General features: G+C 41.7%; 4 protein-coding genes and 2 pseudogenes across 4 annotated transcripts in view; all 6 read left to right on the forward strand.

Annotated features, from left to right (window-relative positions):
* Window positions 1–326, forward strand: part of LOC109518717 (protocadherin alpha-8-like) — an 18,928-nt gene extending 18,602 nt beyond the window's left edge. The window contains exon 2 of the mRNA XM_019874738.1: window positions 7–326. Within this exon, the coding sequence (XP_019730297.1) occupies window positions 7–283 (277 nt within the window). The 3' untranslated portion in view covers window positions 284–326. The remainder of the gene's footprint in view (window positions 1–6) is intronic.
* Window positions 327–2,591: 2,265 nt separating this feature from the next.
* Window positions 2,592–4,338, forward strand: LOC109518689 (protocadherin alpha-4-like). The gene has a single exon (XM_019874704.1). The coding sequence runs from the start codon at window positions 2,692–2,694 to the stop codon at window positions 4,336–4,338; it is 1,647 nt and encodes a 548-aa protein (XP_019730263.1). The 5' UTR covers window positions 2,592–2,691.
* Window positions 4,339–7,544: 3,206 nt separating this feature from the next.
* LOC109518690 (protocadherin alpha-1 pseudogene) lies at window positions 7,545–9,648 on the forward strand (annotated as a pseudogene).
* A 983-nt stretch (window positions 9,649–10,631) lies between these two features.
* LOC109518691 (protocadherin alpha-8-like) lies at window positions 10,632–12,761 on the forward strand. Its single transcript, XM_019874705.1, has one exon. The coding sequence runs from the start codon at window positions 10,764–10,766 to the stop codon at window positions 12,759–12,761; it is 1,998 nt and encodes a 665-aa protein (XP_019730264.1). The 5' UTR covers window positions 10,632–10,763.
* Window positions 12,762–13,010: 249 nt separating this feature from the next.
* On the forward strand, window positions 13,011–15,439 carry LOC109518692 (protocadherin alpha-1 pseudogene; annotated as a pseudogene).
* Window positions 15,440–19,978: 4,539 nt separating this feature from the next.
* Window positions 19,979–22,320, forward strand: part of LOC109518693 (protocadherin alpha-3-like) — a 3,827-nt gene continuing 1,485 nt past the window's right edge. The window contains exon 1 of the mRNA XM_019874707.1: window positions 19,979–22,312. Coding sequence (XP_019730266.1) covers window positions 20,227–22,312 — 2,086 coding nt within the window. The 5' untranslated portion in view covers window positions 19,979–20,226. The remainder of the gene's footprint in view (window positions 22,313–22,320) is intronic.

Raw genomic sequence — 22,320 nt, forward strand, 5'->3', positions numbered from 1 at the left:
CTTCAAATGCCACAGACAGACAGACGGACCCTTCGACAGGTACAGCGCCCCAATGATCACCACCCACCCTGATGGGAGCTGGTCTTACTCCAAAGCGACTCAGCAGTACGACGTGTGCTTCAGCTCAGACACACTCAAAAGCGACGTAGTAGTTTTCCCTGGGCCCTTTCCGCCTGTAGAAGCAGAACTGATCAGTATTAATGGAGGAGACACCTTTACCAGGACTCAAACTTTACCCACCTCTGAGAAGGTAGGATTCATGTCTTTGGTTTTCTTTGTCTGACCAGTATGATATTGATGTTTTACGCATTTGAATGTAGCCAAAAGCTTGACTATTATGAAGCACAAAATTGTGTTTCGAAATGTACTTTTTAGCAGTGAAAGCACCCAAAATTGTAATTATTTACTTTTTTTTGTCAAGCTGGTTTACGATCACTAGCACCTGTGCCTGCTTACATATTTGTAGTCAAAACAACACATTACCCATTCTGCAATATTGTCTTTGGTAAGGAAGAACAGTGAAGTGGCTTGATTACGGTTTGTTGTCCATTTGTGTTGTGGAACATTGACATGGTAAGAGTAATGATGAGGATTTAACATTTTAATCTGTCAACAACCGGAAGGGGTGTAGCTCTTTCTTAAAATGTTTGTACTTGTTAAAATGTACAATGTCTCACACACACAGTCATCTCCACATATGATTTATTTATTTCTTTTTACCGAATCGCCATCACTGCTGTCCAACATTGTGAGGCTTGCTTTCCATTGTTCTGCTTCTGGTAATTTTAAAAAAAAAGGCCTCAGAAGTACGTTCACTCGAATATAGTGTTAAGATAACTCTCCACTTCCATGTAATAAATTCAAGGGGAGAAAATATTGTTGTTATAAAATGTTGCTAATTTTATGTTAATTGTTTTGTGTGCAAAAACAATCTCAGAAGCTTGATTTGACGCAACCATCGGAATTAACTTGCTTCAAATTCCACTTATGACGTGTTAATGATGGTTTCATAGAATTCCATACTATTTTTTATAAAGCTGTCCCATGCTTTGAAAAAGAGTGGCGTAGTTTATTTTCTATATATTGTAAGACATATGTTTGTTGTGTTACAATGACATTGTAAATAGAATAGTGAGATGTTTAGTACAGGAGGCAGGGACATTTGAGCTGCCATTTTACTTCACTTGTTTACATACCCTGGATCGTATTCACGTTTTTTTTTTTTTTTGGGTTGTTTTTTTCTTCGAATGAGTTCTTCCGTCGTGTTTTGTGAGACGCTGTCCATGGTCCTGGACAATTTTTAGGCCGTTCTGAATGAACGAGTTGTCTGAACTAAATATGATTGAAATCATTAACGGCTTCTTGAATGTGTCCATTTAAATATCATAACTTCGTTTGCTTTCATTATTGTAGCGTGACACCTCCATCACAGATGTAGTGGGCGTGGAGGTTACTGTGGAAAACGACTGCCTTTGTTGTTTGTTTTAAAGAGAGCATGTCAGCGACTTATCTGGTTGTTTCTGGATCGTGACATTGTTTGTATCTGGATACAATGGACATGATGGAAAATCATCTAAAAAACGGTGTACTTTCCGTTTTTATGAAGTGTTAAATACAGTATTTCTTCTGCACTTCATTGATACCGGTCTTCATGCTGAGTGATATTGGTTGGTAATGTATGGAATGATGCGCACGTTGGGCAGATGGAGCCCTGGGCGGATATATTTGCTCTTCCTGCTGCTGGAGTGTTACTGGGAATGAGAGGCAGGGGCATTTGAGCTGCCATTTTACTTCACGTGTTTACATACCCTGGATCGTATTCAAGTTTTTTGTTGGGTTGTTTTTTTTTTCTTATAATGAGCTCTGATGTCGTGTTTTGTAAGACGCTGTCTATGGTCCTGGACAAATGTTTAGGCCATTCTGAAAGAACGAGTTGTATGAACTAAATGTGATTGAAATGATTAACGGCTTCTTGAATGTGTCCATTTAAATATCATAACTTCGTTTGCTTTCATTATTGTAGCGTGACACCTCCATCACAGATGTAGTGGGCGTGGAGGTTACTGTGGAAAACGACTGCCTTTGTTGTTTGTTTTAAAGAGAGCATGTCAGCGACTTATCTGGTTGTTTCTGGATCGTGACATTGTTTGTATCTGGATACAATGGACATGATGGAAAATCATCTAAAAAACGGTGTACTTTCCGTTTTTATGAAGGGCGGATATATTTGCTCTTCCTGCTGCTGGAGTGTTACTGGGAAGCCGTGTGCGGCCAACTCTCTTATTCGGTAGCGGAGGAGGTGAATGTCGGGACCGTTGTGGGAAATATTGCGAAGGATTTAAGCCTAAATGTGCAGGATTTGGAGTCCCGCATGTTTCAGATCGTTGCGGGAAGCAAGAGGAAATACTTTGAGGTAAACCTGAAGACTGGTGTCCTCTATGTGAATGAGAGAATAGATCGAGAGGAACTGTGTGGAGATGAAGCCAAATGTTCACTCAATGTAGAGGCAGTAATTAATAACCCATTGAAATTGTACCGGGTAGAAATAATAAGACAGTGATAGGGGCCGATGCGGCAGGGATCGCTTCCCGAAAGAATTAGCACAGTTTGTTCACATTTTTTCTTCTTATCGGGTGTTGAAGCTGACATTTTTTGCACCATTTTTACCTTCTGCTTTATGTGAATTTTGGAATGATGAGCGCGTTGGCCAGATGGAGCCCTGTGCGGATGTATTTGCTCTTCCTGCTGCTGGAGTGTTACTGGGAAGCCGTGTGCGGCCAGCTCTCTTATTCGGTAGCGGAGGAGGTGAATGTTGGGACCGTTATGGGAAATATTGCGAAGGATTTAAACCTAAACGTGCAGGATTTGGAATCCCGCATGTTTCAGATCGTTGCGGGAAGCAAGAGGAAATACTTTGAGGTAAACCTGAAGACTGGTGTCCTCTATGTGAATGAGAGAATAGATCGAGAGGAACTGTGTGGAGATGAAGCCAAATGTTCACTCAATGTAGAGGCAGTAATTAATAACCCATTGAAATTGTACCGGGTAGAAATAATAATACTCGATGTCAATGACAATTACCCATTATTTTCTAGTAGTAAAGAGGTGCTGAACATAAGTGAGACGACACCAGTAGGATCAAAATTTCCTCTGCACCCAGCTGATGATGCAGACGTTGGTAAAAATTCTGTAAATTCATATAAGATCAGCCAAAATGAACACTTCTCTCTTGAGGTACAAAGAGGAGAAAGTGCGACCCCAGAATTAGTGCTTCAGAGGCTTTTAGACCGAGAAAAACAGGCTGTGATCACACTCACATTGACTGCTATTGATGGAGGAACACCACCGAAATCAGGCACATTGACTATTATTGTGAATGTGCTAGATAGCAATGACAATACACCTGTATTTAGTCAAACGCTCTACAAAGCTAGCGTATATGAGAATATCGAGATTGGCACATCAATAATAACCTTAAATGCGACTGATTTAGATGCGGGTCAAAATGGAAAAGTGTTATATTCTTTCAATACTGGAGGAAGACAGAAACAAACTAATATGTTCTCTATTGATGAAAAAACAGGAACAGTAACAAATAAGGAAAACATTGACTTTGAAAAAGCAACTGCATTTGAACTCCGAATACGAGCCAGTGATGGAGGGGCTTCTCCCTTAACCTCTCATGCCAAATTGTTGATTGAAGTTTTGGATGTCAATGACAATGAGCCTGAAATTTCAGTGACATCATTATTGAACACAGTGAAAGAAGATGCAAGCATTGGCACAGCGATTGCAATTGTCTCCGTTTTGGACAAAGACGGAGGTAAAAATGGCTTGGTGCACTGTAAAATAAATAGTAATGTGCCTTTCAAACTTGAGCCGAATTATAAGAACTGCTATTCGTTGGTTGTTGGTGGTCCTCTTGACAGAGAGAACATCCCAATGTACAATATCAGCATTACTGCAACCGATGAAGGCCTTCCACCTCTGTCCAGCACCAGTATTGTTAATGTGCGCATCTCAGATGTTAATGACAACAAGCCTCACTTCTCAGAGGCCCTCATTAATATTTATATCAAAGAAAATAGTTCACCAGGGGCAGTAATACATAAAGTGACTGCACTGGATAGTGACATTGAACAAAACGGGCATGTGACTTACTCATTTTTGCAAAGTAGTACAGACTCACTGCCAGTCACTACAATGATAAATATCAACTCAGAGAGCGGAGACATTGTCAGTTTGCAATCTTTTGACTACGAGAAGTTAAAGACATTTCACTTCAAAGTTAAGGCCACAGACTCTGGTGTTCCTCCGCTCAGCAGCAGCCCTCATTAATATTTATATCAAAGAAAATAGTTCACCAGGGGCAGTAATACATAAAGTGACTGCACTGGATAGTGACATTGAACAAAACGGGCATGTGACTTACTCATTTTTGCAAAGTAGTACAGACTCACTGCCAGTCACTACAATGATAAATATCAACTCAGAGAGCGGAGACATTGTCAGTTTGCAATCTTTTGACTACGAGAAGTTAAAGACATTTCACTTCAAAGTTAAGGCCACAGACTCTGGTGTTCCTCCGCTCAGCAGCAACATGACTGTAAACGTTTTTGTCCTGGATGAGAATGACAACAGTCCCGCCATTTTGGCTCCCTATTCCGAGCATGGCTCAGTGAACAGTGAGAGCATCCCCTATACTGCCGAGGCGGGATAATTTGTGGCAAAGATCAGGGCAGTGGATGCAGACTCTGGATACAATGCACTGCTCTCCTATCACCTGTCTGAGCCCAAAGGCAGCAACAACCTCTTCCGGATCGGAACCAGCACCGGGGAAATTCGGACCAAGAGGCGAATGAGCGACAATGACCTGAAAAGTCACCCCTTGGTGGTGTTGGTCTGTGACAACGGAGAAGCCTCCCTGTCAGCGACTGTGTCAATTGATGTGGTGGTGCTTGAAAGCACAGCTGACATCCACATTCCGTTCAGACATGTGCCCAGCAAGGAGGAGAGCTTCTCCGCCTTGCACTTGTATCTGCTCATCGCCACTGTCGCCGTGTCGATTATCTTTCTGCTCAGCCTCATCACTTTAGTAGCCTTCAAATGCCACAGACAGACAGACGGACCCTTCGACAGGTACAGCGCCCCAATGATCACCACCCACCCTGATGGGAGCTGGTCTTACTCCAAAGCGACTCAGCAGTACGACGTGTGCTTCAGCTCAGACACACTCAAAAGTGACGTAGTGGTTTTCCCTGGCCCCTTTCCACCTGTAGAGGCAGAACTGATCAGTATTAATGGAGGAGACACCTTTACCAGGACTCAAACTTTACCCACCTCTGAGAAGGTAGGATTCATGTCTTTGGTTTTCTTTGTCTGACCAGTATGATATTGATGTTTTACGCATTTGAATGTAGCCACTAGCTCGATTATTATGAAGCACAAAATGGTGTTTCAAAATGCACTTATTAGCAGTGAAAGCACCCAAAATTGTAATTATTTACTTTTTTTTGTCAAGCTGGTTTACGATCACTAGCACCTGTGCCTGCTTACATATTTGTAGTCAAAACAACACATTACCCTTTCTGCAACATTGTCTTTGGTAAGGAAGAACAGTGAAGTGGCTTGATTACAGTTTGTTGTACATTTGTGTTGTGGAACATACTAATGATGAGGATTTAACATTTGCAACTGTCAACAACCGGAAGGAGTGTAGCTCCCTCTTTAAATGTTTGAACTTGTTAAAATGTCCAACGTCACACACATAGTCATCTCCAGATGTTATTTATTTCTTTCTTTTTACCAAATCGCCATCACTGCTGTCCAATATTGTGAGGCTTGCTCCCCATTGTTCTGCTTCCGGTGATTTAAAAAAAATTAGCTAAAGGCTTCAGAAGTGCGTTCACTCGAATATACCCTAGAGATAACTCCACATCCATATATTAAATTCAAGAGGAGAAAATAGTGTTTTTATAAAATGTTACGAATTTTATGTTCATTCTTTTGTGTGCAAAAACAGTCTCAGAAGCTTGATTTGATGCAACCATTGGAATTAAGTTCCTCCAAATTCCACAAATGACATGTCAATGATAGTTTCAAAGAATTACATACTTTTTTTTTATTTTTATAAAGCTGTCCCATGCTTTGAAAAAGAGTGGCGTAGTTTATTTTCTATATATTGTAAGATATATGTTTGTTGTGTTACAATGACATTGTAAATAAGCGCGTGGCATGATGGGCAAAAAAAATAAAAATAAAATGCTGAACGTAAATAATTTACCACAGACATGATAAAACCATAGACTTACGAATGAACAATGTTTATATTTTATATTTTAGTGTACTGGTAAAATAAATAGTTTTTTTACTCGACCATGCGCACATCAATACCTTGTGGCATTATGGGAAAATGCTACGTTTGTCGTATTTAGCCTAAAAATACATTTGAACTTGTATTTGCGAGTACATTTGAACGTATACGTACTCGCAAGTATGTTTGAATATTTTTGCTAGTCCCAATATTTTTCCTCCACATTGGCAGCTCCACACTTCCGTAAGAGTCCCTTGTTTTAAAATGACATCGATGTCTCAAGCAAAGAAAAATAATGTGATTTACTTTCTGTATGCTGTACGTATATGTTGTGTATCCCTGATAAGATAAATTTAACAATATAGAGATGTTGGCAATGGAATGTGTTGAACATGAGAAAAGATGGTTGATTTTATCCATCATCACTGTCCCATATCAGAGTTCGCACTTATTTAAATACAGGCGATGTAATATTATAGTGCTCAGGTTTTCTTTTGTAATCGCTGCTGAGTTGACAGTCTGCTCTTGTGGGATGTGGTAAGCGTGGTTCTGAATACATTTCATGAGAGTTTTTGAATCCGCGTTTTGTCAGAATCATATATGAATACATTTATTCAGGAGATCCATTCAAATTTATCATTTTTAACCTTACCGACTCGACAGATACATGGTGGTGGACGGGGTGGTTTGAGGGAATATTCTTGTGGAAAAATGCTGGCATTTATTGTTTGTTTATCTTGAAGAAAGTAATATTATCTGAGCGATTTATACATCAGTTCTAAATCATGACATCATTGATGTCATGTTAACAACATTCTATCAGGTGTAGACCTGTTAAAGTGGCATGTATGAAAATCACATCACTTTCTGCAGTCAAACGGTTCTTTTTTAAAACTTTTTTTTTAACTCGTTTATGCATTGGACCTACTATTGGGGATCTATTTGGAGCATTGTTGTGTTTTTAGTTGTAGTTCAAACAAACGTCCACTAGAGAGCACAATGGACCATGACATTGAAGCGCCGTCCTCCGCGGCGCGGGGCTCCTCCCAAATGTTCGTGATGCTTTTCGTCATTCGAACAAAGAAGCTCAGTGGGTGAAAGAGTCTAATGCGACGGAGATGGTTATACGGAAGAATTAAATCAGTTTGTTCAAATTTTTCCTTCATAGCAAGCGGAGAGTAATTTTTGCACCGTTTCTATACCTTTATGCCGTACTCGCATGCATGGAAAGATGCGTCCATCGAGCATGTGGAGCTCTGTGCGGATGCATTTGTTCTTCTTGCTGCTGGAGTGTTTCTGGGAAGCCGTGTGCGGCCAGCTCTCTTACTCGGTGGCGGAGGAGGTCAATGTTGGGACCGTTGTGGGAAATATTGCGAAGGATTTAAACCTAAACGTGCGGGATTTGGAGTCTCGCATGTTTCAGATCGTTGCGGGAAGCAAGAGGAAATACTTTGAGGTAAACCTGAAGACTGGTGTCCTCTATGTGAAAGAAAGAATTGATCGAGAGGAACTGTGCCAAGGTGAAGCAAAATGTTCACTCAGTGTAGAAGCGGTCATTAGCAATCCGTTAAAACTGTACCATTTTGAAATTATTGTCTTGGATGTAAACGACAATTATCCATCATTCTTGAGTAAATCACAGATGTTAAATATTACAGAAAACACAGAGCTGAGCACAAAATTTCCCCTGCGTGCAGCTCATGACGCAGACGTTGGCAAAAATGCAATATATTCATACAAGCTCAGCCAAAATGAACATTTTTCTCTCGAGGTACAAAGAGGAGAAAGTGTGACGCCGGAATTGGTGCTTAAAAAGCTTTTGGACAGAGAAAAACAAGCTGTGATCACACTCACATTGACTGCAGTTGATGGAGGAACACCACCCAAATCAGGCACAATGACTATTGTTGTGAATGTACTGGACATTAATGATAATGCTCCTGTTTTTAGTCAAAGTCTGTACAAAGCAAGTGTCCATGAGAACATTCGCATTGGCACCTCAATAATAACATTAAATGCTACTGATTTAGATGCAGGTGAAAACGGACTCGTTTTTTACTCTTTTAGTGAAGTGGGTAGAGGGAAGCAGAATGATTTGTTTGCTATAGACAAAACAAGTGGGACGGTTACCAACATACAGAATTTAGATTTTGAAGAGAGGGGCAATTTTGAGGTTAGAGTACAAGCCAGTGATGGGGCAAGAACTTCGCACACCAAATTATTGATTGAGGTTTTAGACATCAATGACAACGCCCCTGAAATTTCATTTACATCTTTATTCACCACACTGAAAGAAGATGCAACGATGGGCACTGCCATTGCACTTGTCTCTGTGCTGGACCAAGATGGAGGTAAAAATGGTTTGGTCCACTGTAAAATTAACAATGATGTGCCTTTTAAACTTGAGTCAAATTATAAGAATTATTATTCTTTGGTTGTTGCTGGTCCTCTCGACAGAGAGCGCATACCTGTGTACAATATCAGCATTTCTGCAACCGATGAAGGCATTCCACCTCTGTCCAGCACCAGTATTGTTAATGTGCGCATCTCAGATGTTAATGACAACAAGCCTCACTTCTCAGAGCCCCTCATTAATGTTTACATCAAAGAAAATAGTCCACCAGGGGCAGCAATACATAGAGTGACTGCATTGGATGATGACATTGATCAAAATGGGCATGTGATGTACTCATTTTTGCAAAGTAGCACAGACTCAAACAACCTCTTCAGGATCGGAACCAGCACCGGGGAGATTCGGACCAAAAGGCGAATGAGTGACAATGACCTGAAAAGTCACCCCTTGGTGGTGTCGGTCTGTGATCACGGAGAAGCCTCCCTGTCAGCGACTGTGTCGATTGATGTGGTGGTGCTTGAAAGCACAGCTGACATCCACACTCCGTTCAGACATGTGCCCAGCAAGGAAGAGAGCTTCTCCGCCTTGCACTTGTATCTGCTCATCGCCGTTGTGGCCGTGTCGCTCATCTTTCTGCTCAGCCTCATCACATTAGTAGCCTTCAAATGCCACAGACAGACAGACGGACCCTTCGATAGATACAGTGCCCCGATGATCACCACCCACCCTGATGGGAGCTGGTCTTACTCCAAAGCAACTCAGCAGTACGATGTGTGCTTCAGCTCAGACACACTCAAGAGCGATGTAGTGGTTTTCCCTGGGCCCTTTCCACCTGATTAATGGAGGAGACACCTTTACCAGGACTCAGACTTTACCTAACACTGATAAGGTAAGAAATTTTCATGATATCAAATCGTCTTTGTAACATGGATAGTCACACAGTAAACAAGTCAAATATTCTAGCTGTGTTTTGTCACGTGTACAGTGCCAATTATTTAGTGGTGCCTTTTAAAAACAATAAAATAAAATCAAAATATAAAAAATACGTTACCATAAGAAATGCTGAAGAAAATAATACATATTACTTGGAAACATTTCCATGACCAATGTTCGTTCAGTTGATATATTATAATGTACTTTAAAGGCTTTAAAAAAAAAAAAAAGAGGTGTGTTTTGAAGGCAGAGATGCCATGTTTCAGATCTTGTGTGGGATGGAGTTTGGAAGTTGAAACGTTTTAGATCATCAAGATTCTTGCTATTAGAGGAGCAGGAAGTGTGCTTTGAAGGATGCAAGGGGTCTGCAAGAGTTCACGGAAATAAAGATGTGTGACATTTTGGGGAGCTCTAAATTTATTTAAATAAATATTAAATACTTTTACCCAGTACGAATCCAGTATAGGTTAAGAGGACATGAATGATATGTTCAACTGGTTCATTTATTTATAGTTTCACTGTTATCAAGCTTCGATTTGCCTTTGAACACCTGCAATATAACATATGACAGTATGATGCATTTTAGGTGATACTCGTTTGTGAAATTGCAATTTAAATCAACTGATTATAAAAGCGTCGAGAATGAAGTGCTGATATCTGAGCAGATTTTTTGCTCGAAAAAAACTCTGCTTTAAAAAAAAAATGTTGGGTCGCTCTCCGTGGTACTGAAGCGAATGATACTCGAGCCCTGTCCATGATAGATGCATTTTAGAATAGAAAAAACACATAAAACTCTACTATCCTATATTATGCTATATTTTACAGTTCAACACTAGTCTTCCAATTCTTTAAAGTTTTATGCATAGGATTTAGAAATCTTCTTTTGAGATTGTCGTTGACATGCATTTCACCACAACCGTCGCAAGGTGACGCACGAGACCGTGCTAAAAAATGCGTGCGCACATAGACTGGAAGAAAAAACGTCACAAATGGGGAGTGTTCATCGTCGAGTGAACACAGTTGCGACGAGCCACACCAGGGGAACGTAAGCGGCAAAAGCTACATACACGGATATACATTTGTGCTTTTTTTATATTATTATTTTTTTTCATTCCTTGTGGATATACCAAAGGCAAAACGGGATTGATGTCAATTTGAGCGGGAATGGCTTCTCGGGACCAATGGGTTACCATTGGGGGTCTGTTTTTCTCTCTGCTTTGTCTGTGCGGCTGGACTACTGCTCAAATATCCTATTCCATCTCGGAGGAGGTAGACAAAGGGACCGCGGTGGGAAATCTCGCAAAGGATTTAAACCTCAGTGTGCAACAACTCCTGTCCACGGGTCTGCGGATAAACTCCGCGACGAAAAAGCGGCACTTTGACGTTAATTTGGAATCAGGAATTTTGTATGTTAGCGAGAGAATAGACAGAGAGGAGCTGTGTCCGAATGTGTTGAAATGTTCTTTAAATTTAGAAGCTGCGTTAAGTAACCCTCGCAGGCTCCACCAAATTGAGGTTGTTATTAATGATATTAATGACAACGCTCCGGTTTTTAATCAAGAAATTACAACATTAGACATGTCTGAATATTCATTTCTCGGGGAGCGGCTTCCGATTCCACTAGCACATGACGCAGACATCGGCGCAAACTCAGTGAAGACTTACAAATTACATCCGAATGAATACTTTGTTTTAGACGTGCAAAACAATGGGGACAGCGTTTCTGCCGAATTATTACTGCAGAAAGCTTTAGATCGAGAAAAGCAGGCTGTAGTTGACCTCACGCTTATTGCAGTGGATGGAGGAAGACCTCCCAAATCAGGGACCACACAAATAAAAATAAATGTCCTTGATGTCAATGACAATTCGCCCTCGTTTAGCAAATCGCTTTACAAGGTCCAAGTTGTTGAAAATGCAGATATTGGCACCGCGTTGTTAAGACTGTCTGCTACTGATTTAGACGATGGCGTTAATGGGCAGCTCACGTATTCTTTTGCTGAGACGGGGCGTTTTAACCCTGATGACTCGTTTGCACTGAATGAAAATACAGGAGAAATCACCGTTAAAGGTGATATTGATTATGAGGCAACTCAAGCGTATGAGATTCGTGTCCAAGTGCGGGACAAAGGCGTTCCTCCTCGCTTGGCGCACAGCAAAGTTTTAGTGGAAGTCATTGACGTGAATGACAATGCACCGGAGATCATTGTGTCATCTCTCATGAGTCCCGTGAAAGAGGGTGCTGAGGTCGGCACTGCCGTTGCCATGGTGATGGTCACTGATAAGGATGGGGGTAAAAATGGACAAACAGAGTGTAAAATTGTTGGATCTGTGCCATTCATATTGAAGTTCAATTATAAAAAGTACTACTCATTGTTGGTTGATGGGCCACTTGATAGAGAGGCCACCTCCCAATATCTTGTAACACTTACAGCGACTGATGAAGGAAGTCCACCTCAGTCCACTACATACGTCATCACCATTCAAGTTTCCGATGTCAATGACAATCCACCTCAATTCATGGAGCCTGTAATTAATGTGTACGTGAAGGAGAATAGTCCAGTTGGAACAACTATTCACACTTTGATGACTACAGATGCTGATTTACTTGAAAATGGAAAAGCATCTTATCACTTGATAGACAGTCATTTTAAAACAACCCACACGGCTTCAATGATAAACATTAATTCAGAAAGTGGTCATATAGTCAGTTTGCAGTCTTTTGACTTTGAGAAGTTAAAGACGTTTCAGTTCAAAGCTCAGGCCACAGACTCTGGTGTTCCTCCGCTCAGCAGCAACGTCACTGTAAACGTGTTTATCTTGGATGAGAATGACAACAGTCCCAACATTTTGCCTCCCTATTCCGAGCATGGCTCCGTGAACAGTGAAAGTATCCCCTATTCTGCTGAAGCGGGATACTTTGTGGCAAAAATCAGGGCAGTGGATGCAGACTCCGGATACAATGCACTGCTCTCCTATCACCTGTCTGAGCCCAAAGGCAACAACAACCTCTTCCGGATCGGAACCAGCACCGGGGAGATTCGGACCAAGAGGCGAATGAGTGACAATGACCTGAAAAGTCACCCCTTTAAAACTTTTTTTTTAACTCGTTTATGCATTGGACCTACTATTGGGGATCTATTTGGAGCATTGTTGTGTTTTTAGTTGTAGTTCAAACAAACGTCCACTAGAGAGCACAATGGACCATGACATTGAAGCGCCGTCCTCCGCGGCGCGGGGCTCCTCCCAAATGTTCGTGATGCTTTTCGTCATTCGAACAAAGAAGCTCAGTGGGTGAAAGAGTCTAATGCGACGGAGATGGTTATACGGAAGAATTAAATCAGTTTGTTCAAATTTTTCCTTCATAGCAAGCGGAGAGTAATTTTTGCACCGTTTCTATACCTTTATGCCGTACTCGCATGCATGGAAAGATGCGTCCATCGAGCATGTGGAGCTCTGTGCGGATGCATTTGTTCTTCTTGCTGCTGGAGTGTTACTGGGAAGCCGTGTGCGGCCAGCTCTCTTACTCGGTGGCGGAGGAGGTCAATGTTGGGACCGTTGTGGGAAATATTGCGAAGGATTTAAACCTAAACGTGCGGGATTTGGAGTCTCGCATGTTTCAGATCGTTGCGGGAAGCAAGAGGAAATACTTTGAGGTAAACCTGAAGACTGGTGTCCTCTATGTGAAAGAAAGAATTGATCGAGAGGAACTGTGCCAAGGTGAAGCAAAATGTTCACTCAGTGTAGAAGCGGTCATTAGCAATCCGTTAAAACTGTACCATTTTGAAATTATTGTCTTGGATGTAAACGACAATTATCCATCATTCTTGAGTAAATCACAGATGTTAAATATTACAGAAAACACAGAGCTGAGCACAAAATTTCCCCTGCGTGCAGCTCATGACGCAGACGTTGGCAAAAATGCAATATATTCATACAAGCTCAGCCAAAATGAACATTTTTCTCTCGAGGTACAAAGAGGAGAAAGTGTGACGCCGGAATTGGTGCTTAAAAAGCTTTTGGACAGAGAAAAACAAGCTGTGATCACACTCACATTGACTGCAGTTGATGGAGGAACACCACCCAAATCAGGCACAATGACTATTGTTGTGAATGTACTGGACATTAATGATAATGCTCCTGTTTTTAGTCAAAGTCTGTACAAAGCAAGTGTCCATGAGAACATTCGCATTGGCACCTCAATAATAACATTAAATGCTACTGATTTAGATGCAGGTGAAAACGGACTCGTTTTTTACTCTTTTAGTGAAGTGGGTAGAGGGAAGCAGAATGATTTGTTTGCTATAGACAAAACAAGTGGGACGGTTACCAACATACAGAATTTAGATTTTGAAGAGAGGGGCAATTTTGAGGTTAGAGTACAAGCCAGTGATGGGGCAAGAACTTCGCACACCAAATTATTGATTGAGGTTTTAGACATCAATGACAACGCCCCTGAAATTTCATTTACATCTTTATTCACCACACTGAAAGAAGATGCAACGATGGGCACTGCCATTGCACTTGTCTCTGTGCTGGACCAAGATGGAGGTAAAAATGGTTTGGTCCACTGTAAAATTAACAATGATGTGCCTTTTAAACTTGAGTCAAATTATAAGAATTATTATTCTTTGGTTGTTGCTGGTCCTCTCGACAGAGAGCGCATACCTGTGTACAATATCAGCATTACTGCAACCGATGAAGGCATTCCACCTCTGTCCAGCACCAGTATTGTTAATGTGCGCATCTCAGATGTTAATGACAACAAGCCTCACTTCTCAGAGCCCCTCATTAATGTTTACATCAAAGAAAATAGTCCACCAGGGGCAGCAATACATAGAGTGACTGCATTGGATGATGACATTGATCAAAATGGGCATGTGATGTACTCATTTTTGCAAAGTAGCACAGACTCAATACCAATAACTACAATGATAAATATTAACTCGGAAAGTGGAGATATAGTTGCTCTTCAGTCTTTTGACTATGAGAAGTTAAAGATGTTTCAGTTCAAAGTTCAGGCCACAGACTCTGGTGTTCCTCCGCTTAGCAGCAATGTGACCGTAAACGTTCTTATCCTGGATGAGAATGACAACAGTCCCGCCATTTTGGCTCCCTATTCCGAACATGGCTCCGTTAACAGTGAGAGCATCCCCTATTCAGCTGAAGCGGGATACTTTGTGGCAAAGATCAGGGCAGTGGATGCAGACTCTGGATACAATGCACTGCTCTCCTATCACTTGTCTGAGCCCAAAGGCAGCAACAACCTCTTCAGGATCGGAACCAGCACCGGGGAGATTCGGACCAAAAGGCGAATGAGTGACAATGACCTGAAAAGTCACCCCTTGGTGGTGTCGGTCTGTGACAACGGAGAAGCGTCCCTGTCAGCTACGGTGTCGATTGATGTGGTGGTGCTCGAAAGCACAGCTGACATCCACACTCCATTCAGACATGTGCCCAGCAAGGAGGAGAGCTTCTCCGCCTTGCACTTGTATCTGCTCATCGCCGTTGTGGCCCTGTCGCTCATCTTTCTGCTCAGCCTCATCACTTTAGTAGTCTTCAAATGCCACAGACAGACAGACGGACCCTTCGACAGGTACAGCGCCCCAATGATCACCACCCACCCTGATGGGAGCTGGTCTTACTCCAAAGCGACTCAGCAGTACGACGTGTGCTTCAGCTCAGACACACTCAAGAGTGACGTAGTGGTTTTCCCTGGGCCCTTTCCACCTGCAGAAGCAGAACTGATCAGTATTAATGGAGGTGACACCTTTACCAGGACTCAGACTTTACCTAACACTGATAAGGTAAGAAATGTTCATGATATCAAATCGTCTTTGTAACATGGATAGTCACACAGTAATCAAGTCAAATATTCTAGCTGTGTTTCTTCACGTGTACAATACCAATTATTTAGTGATGCCTTTTAAAAACAATCAAATAAAACCAAAATATACAAAATACGGTACCATAAGAAATGCTGAAGAAAATAATACATATTACTTGGAAACATTTCCATGATCAATGTTCGTTCAGTTGATATAATGTACATTAAAGGCTTAAAAAAAAAAAAGAGGTGTGTTTTGAAGGCAGAGATGCCATGTTCCAGATCTTGTGTGGGATGGAGTTTGGAATTTGAAACGTTTTAGATCATCAAGATTCTTACTATTAGATGAGCAGGAAGTGTGGTTTGAAGGATGCCAGGGGCCTGCAAGAGTTCACGGAAATAAGGATGCGTGACATTTTGGGGAGCTCTAAATTTAAATAAATGTTAAATACTTGTACCCAGTACGAATCCAGTATAGGTTAAGAGGACATGAAGGATATGTTAAACTGGTTCATTTATTTATAGTTTCACTGTTAACAAGCTTCGATTTGCCTTTGGACACCTGCATTAAAACACATGACAGTATGATGCATTTTAGGTGATACTCGTTTATGAAATTGCAATTTAAATCAACTGATTATAAAAGTGTCGAGAATGAAGTGTTGATATCTGAGCACATGTTTTCCTCGAAAAAAACTCCGCTTAAAAAAAAAATGTTGGGTCGCTCTCCTTGGTACTGAAGCGCATGATACTCGAGCCCTGTCCCTGAGAGATGCATTTTAGAATAGAGACAATACATAACACTCTACTATCCGATATTATGCTACATTTTAAAGTACAAAGCTAATCTTCCAGTTCCTTGAATTTTATGCATAGGAAAAAAAAAATTAAAATCTTCTTTTGACTTTAAGCTGCATTTCACCACAACGGTCGCAAGGTGACGCACGAGACCGTGCTAAAAATGCGCCTGGTGCGCACAGACTGGAAGAAAAAACGTCACAAATGGGGAGTGTTCATCGTCGAGTCAACACAGTTGCAACGAGCCACACTAGGGGAACGTAAGCGGCAAAAGCTACATACACGGATATACATTTGTGCTTTTTTATATGATTATTTTTTTCATTCCCTGTGGATATACCAAAGGCAAAAGGGGATTGATGTCAATTTGAGCGGGAATGGCTTCTCGGGACCAATGGGTTACCATTGGGGGTCTGTTTTTCTCTCTGCTTTGTCTGTGCGGCTGGACTACTGCTCAAATATCCTATTCCATCTCGGAGGAGGTAGACAAAGGGACCGCGGTGGGAAATCTCGCAAAGGATTTAAACCTCAGTGTGCAACAACTCCTGTCCACGGGTCTGCGGATAAACTCCGCGACGAAAAAGCGGCACTTTGACGTTAATTTGGAATCAGGAATTTTGTATGTTAGCGAGAGAATAGACAGAGAGGAGCTGTGTCCGAATGTGTTGAAATGTTCTTTAAATTTAGAAGCTGCGTTAAGTAACCCTCGCAGGCTCCACCAAATTGAGGTTGTTATTAATGATATTAATGACAACGCTCCGGTTTTTAATCAAGACATCACGACAATAGACATGTCTGAAAATTATTTTCTCGGAGAAAAACACCCGCTTCCACTAGCACATGACGCAGACGTGGGCGCAAACTCAGTAAAGACTTACACATTACATCCGAATGAATACTTTGTTTTAGACGTGCAAAACAATGGGGACAGCGTTTCTGCCGAATTATTACTGCAGAAAGCTTTAGATCGAGAAAAGCAGGCTGTAGTTGACCTCACGCTTATTGCAGTGGATGGAGGAAGACCTCCCAAATCAGGGACCACACAAATAAAAATAAATGTCCTTGATGTCAATGACAATTCGCCCTCGTTTAGCAAATCGCTTTACAAGGTCCAAGTTGTTGAAAATGCAGATATTGGCACCGCGTTGTTAAGACTGTCTGCTACTGATTTAGACGATGGCGTTAATGGGCAGCTCACGTATTCTTTTGCTGAGACGGGGCGTTTTAACCCTGATGACTCGTTTGCACTGAATGAAAATACAGGAGAAATCACCGTTAAAGGTGATGTTGATTATGAGGCAACTCAAGCGTATGAGATTCGTGTTCAAGTGCGGGACAAAGGCGTTCCTCCTCGCTTGGCGCACAGCAAAGTTTTAGTGGAAGTCATTGACGTGAATGACAATGCACCGGAGATCATTGTGTCATCTCTCATGAGTCCCGTGAAAGAGGGTGCTGAGGTCGGCACTGCCGTTGCCATGGTGATGGTCACTGATAAGGATGGGGGTAAAAATGGACAAACAGAGTGTAAAATTGTTGGATCTGTGCCATTCATATTGAAGTTCAATTATAAAAAGTACTACTCATTGTTGGTTGATGGGCCACTTGATAGAGAGGCCACCTCCCAATATCTTGTAACACTTACAGCGACTGATGAAGGAAGTCCACCTCAGTCCACTACATACGTCATCACCATTCAAGTTTCCGATGTCAATGACAATCCACCTCAATTCATGGAGCCTGTAATTAATGTGTACGTGAAGGAGAATAGTCCAGTTGGAACAACTATTTACACTTTGATGACTACAGATGCTGATTTACTTGAAAATGGAAAAGCATCTTATCACTTGATAGACAGTCATTTTAAAACAACCCACACGGCTTCAATGATAAACATTAATTCAGAAAGTGGTCATATAGTCAGTTTGCAGTCTTTTGACTTTGAGAAGTTAAAGACGTTTCAGTTCAAAGCTCAGGCCACTGACTCTGGTGTTCCTCCGCTCAGCAGCAACGTCACTGTAAACGTGTTTATCTTGGATGAGAATGACAACAGTCCCAACATTTTGCCTCCCTATTCTGAGCATGGCTCCGTGAACAGTGAAAGTATTCCCTATTCTGCTGAAGCAGGGTACTTTGTGGCAAAGATCAGGGCAGTGGATGCAGACTCTGGATACAATGCACTGCTCTCCTATCACCTGTCTGAGCCCAAAGGCAACAACAACCTCTTCAGGATCGGAACCAGCACCGGGGAGATTCGGACCAAGAGGCGAATGAGTGACAATGACCTGAAAAGTCACCCCTTGGTGGTGTCGGTGTGTGATCACGGAGAAGCCTCCCTGTCAGCGACTGTGTCGATTGATGTGGTGGTGCTTGAAAGCACAGCTGACATCCACACTCAGTTCAGACATGTGCCCAGCAAAGAGGAGAGCTTCTCTGCCTTGCACTTGTATCTGCTCATCGCCGTTGTGGCCGTGTCGCTCATCTTTCTGCTCAGCCTCATCACTTTAGTAGTCTTCAAATGCCACAGACAGACAGACGGACCCTTCGACAGGTACAGCGCCCCAATGATCACCACCCACCCTGATGGGAGCTGGTCTTACTCCAAAGCGACTCAGCAGTACGACGTGTGCTTCAGCTCAGACACACTCAAGAGTGACGTAGTGGTTTTCCCTGGGCCCTTTCCACCTGCAGAAGCAGAACTGATCAGTATTAATGGAGGTGACACCTTTACCAGGACTCAGACACTTCCTAACTCTGAGAAGGTAGGATGAACATTTATAACTGTAGATTATAAAATTATAATGTCCTCATACTGTGTATTTAAGCAGTTCGTATAAAAAAGTCGTTACACACCTGTTTAAATGCCAGGTTTTTTTTACGCTTTCTCAGATTTTACCGAATACTCAAGAGGCATAGGGCACATTTTGTTCATGTCTCAGAGAACATGTAGGTTGATTAAGTTGCTGTGATTCTTTCAACATTTCTTTTGTCATTATGTAAATCTAGCATGGATTTGCAGGCTAGTACCACAGACAACAAATATCATCTTTTTAAATAGAAAAGCATTGATTTTTCATCCACTCACCTACTTACTCGAAATATGAAGTTCAGCGGATTCTTTCAAAGTTGAAGGGAACTCTTGCCCATGATGATCAGTATTGTTATTATATTTTTCTTTAATTTTTTTATATGTTATTTGTAGTGGGTAATTTTTTTTGTATGACCTATTTGTAGTGGTTCACATGGCTGCCTTGTATGAATGGGCGGATGGATGTATTGTTTGTTCCAAGGCTGGAGGTGTGGCACTTTCCATGGAACGAGAAGAGCAAACATGTCTTTCTAAAGCTTGAGAAATGTATGTTTCAACGTCCTAATGAATGCAATGTTCACCGTTGTGTTTACAACTGATCCTATCTAAACACTGACGGTTATTGGATAGACAGTAGATTTTCCACTGTATGTAGACAGATAAATAGAATATCTATCCATCCATCCATTTTCAACACCACTTATCTTGAATGGGGTTGCATGGAGTTTCTGGAGTCTATCCCATTTGATTCCGCGCAGAAGGCAGACTACACCCTGAACTTGTCGCCATGTTAGTCACAGGGCACATCTCGAGACAAACGACCATTCACGCCCACATTCACACCGTCACTGAGTGGGCACCAATTCCATGCTGCTCACACACAAGTCCGCCGTATGTACCACTTATACCATCAGCGACCTACGTGATTAAATATCACAATTTTAACAATCTTCACAACAACACAAGGTATTTTGATGTAACAAATCCAAATCGTACAACATTGGTCACAGTGCATTTTTTTTAATCTCAATAGCAACATATTGCAATTCTGTCTTTCGCCATGAACCCAAACAACACGATACACATGTGTTTGAAGTGTAGAATGTTTTGAAAAAGACGTTACTGGTCGTTGAAAATGGTGACACGTTTTAACGTTTTAACAGTTATTGACCACACGATGTCGCACTAAGACCATAAATATGATAATACACAACCGCCCCTCTCTCCTGCGATGTAAAATTGTCCCTGGCTTCCGTTTTGACAGTCACTCGGGCTGCATGTTGGCGAGAAGTGCTGGTACCGCCGGAGATTTGTGTTGGTGTCGGATATGCAAAAAGGAGATTTCCATTACTAGCTGGATTGCAGTTTTTTGTACAACGATGGGGGCGGAGGAGTATTTGTGGATTTATATTGTTGCCCTGCTTTTCTTTTGTGACGAATCTGCTTCGCAATTCTCTTACTCCATTTCCGAGGAGATGAACAAAGGCACAGTGGTGGGGAATATCGCCAAGGATTTGAACATCAATTTGCAAGAATTGCACAACAGAGACCTACGTATTGTTTCAAGTTACAGTAAGAAATATATTGAGGTAGATCTTCGGACGGGGAGCCTCTTTGTTAACGACAGAATAGACCGAGAGGAGCTTTGTCCCAGCGCGGCGCAGTGCTTTGTGAGAATGCAGGCAGTGCTGAGCAACCCGATGAGTGTGCACCGCATTGACGTTAACGTTTTGGATATAAACGACAACTCACCGAAATTTGAGGAAGAATTACACATCCTAAAGATATCTGAATCCGTGGCACCGGGAGAAAAATATTTTCTCCCAGAAGCAGTAGATTCAGATACAGGAAGCAATTCAGTAAAATCGTACAAATTAAGTCCAAATGAACATTTTACTCTGGATGTACAAAGTGGCGGAGAACACGGCGTGTCTGCAGAGCTGGTGCTGCACAAAGCTTTAGATCGAGAGAAAGAGCCTATTCATGAACTTACTCTTACTGCTTTAGATGGAGGAAAACCTACCAGATCGGGCATGTTACATATCAAAGTAGTGGTCGTGGATGCGAACGATAACACACCTGTTTTTAGTAAGTCGCTGTATAAAGTGCGTGTAAGTGAAAACACCGCGCAGGGCTCATTTGTGATCAAATTAAATGCAACTGATTTGGACGAAGGAATAAACAGTAAGATTGTGTATTCTTTAAATAAACGAGGCAACAATGATCCATCAAATGATTTTAATCTCAATGCAGAAACGGGAGAAATCACATTGAAAAGTACTTTAAATTATGAAGAGACTCCTGCCTATGAAGTAAGGATTCAAGCAACTGATCAAGGCCTTTCTCCTCGTAGCACAAATGCAAAACTGCTCATAGAGGTAATTGATGTGAACGACAACGCCCCCGAAATAATGGTTACTTCGCTAATGACACCAGTCAAGGAAAATGCAGAATTGGGGACAATTGTTGCGTTGATAACAGTAAGCGACAAGGATGGTGGGAATAATGGCGTAACCAATTGTAAGGTAGTTGGATCTGTTCCATTTAAGCTGAAATCTAACTACAAAAATGATTATTCATTAGTAGTTGATGGAGCACTAGACAGAGAAAACACATCTATTTACAATGTCTCCATTATAGCCACAGATGAAGGAAGTCCGCCTCTGTCGACGAGAAGGATCATTACTATTCATGTTTCTGATGTTAATGATAACGCACCTCATTTTATGGAACCTGTTATTAATGTGTATGTCAAAGAAAATACTCCAACTGGATATTCTATTTATTCCATAAAGGCAGTTGATCCTGATTTGGATGTTAATGCAAAAGTGTCATACACATTGTTAGATAGTTATCCAAGGAATATTCTAATTTCAGCACTTATTAACATCAACCAAGAGAGTGGAGACATTGTCAGTTTGCAATCTTTTGATTACGAGAAATTAAAAACTTTTCAGTTCAAAGTTCAGGCCACAGACTCTGGTGTTCCTCCGCTCAGCAGTAACGTGACCGTCAATGTGTTTATCCTGGATGAGAATGACAACAGTCCCGCCATTTTGGCTCCCTATTCCGAGCACGGCTCCGTTAACAGTGAGAGCATCCCCTATTCTGCCGAAGCGGGATACTTTGTGGCAAAGATCAGGGCAGTGGATGCAGACTCTGGATACAATGCACTGCTCTCTTATCACCTGTCTGAGCCCAAAGGCAACAACAACCTGTTCCGGATCGGAACCAGCACCGGGGAGATTCGGACCAAGAGGCGAATGAGCGACAATGACCTGAAAAGTCACCCC

The sequence above is a fragment of the Hippocampus comes genome, unplaced genomic scaffold (genome assembly GCF_001891065.2).
Source record: "Hippocampus comes isolate QL1 unplaced genomic scaffold, H_comes_QL1_v1.1 scaffold118, whole genome shotgun sequence".
NCBI lineage: Eukaryota > Metazoa > Chordata > Actinopteri > Syngnathiformes > Syngnathidae > Hippocampus > Hippocampus comes.

Coding starts and splice junctions, on each gene's coding strand:
- LOC109518689 (XM_019874704.1), top strand. CDS start 2,692: ATGATGAGCGCGTTGGCCAGATGGAGCCCTGTGCGGATGTATTTGCTC.
- LOC109518691 (XM_019874705.1), top strand. CDS start 10,764: ATGGCTTCTCGGGACCAATGGGTTACCATTGGGGGTCTGTTTTTCTCT.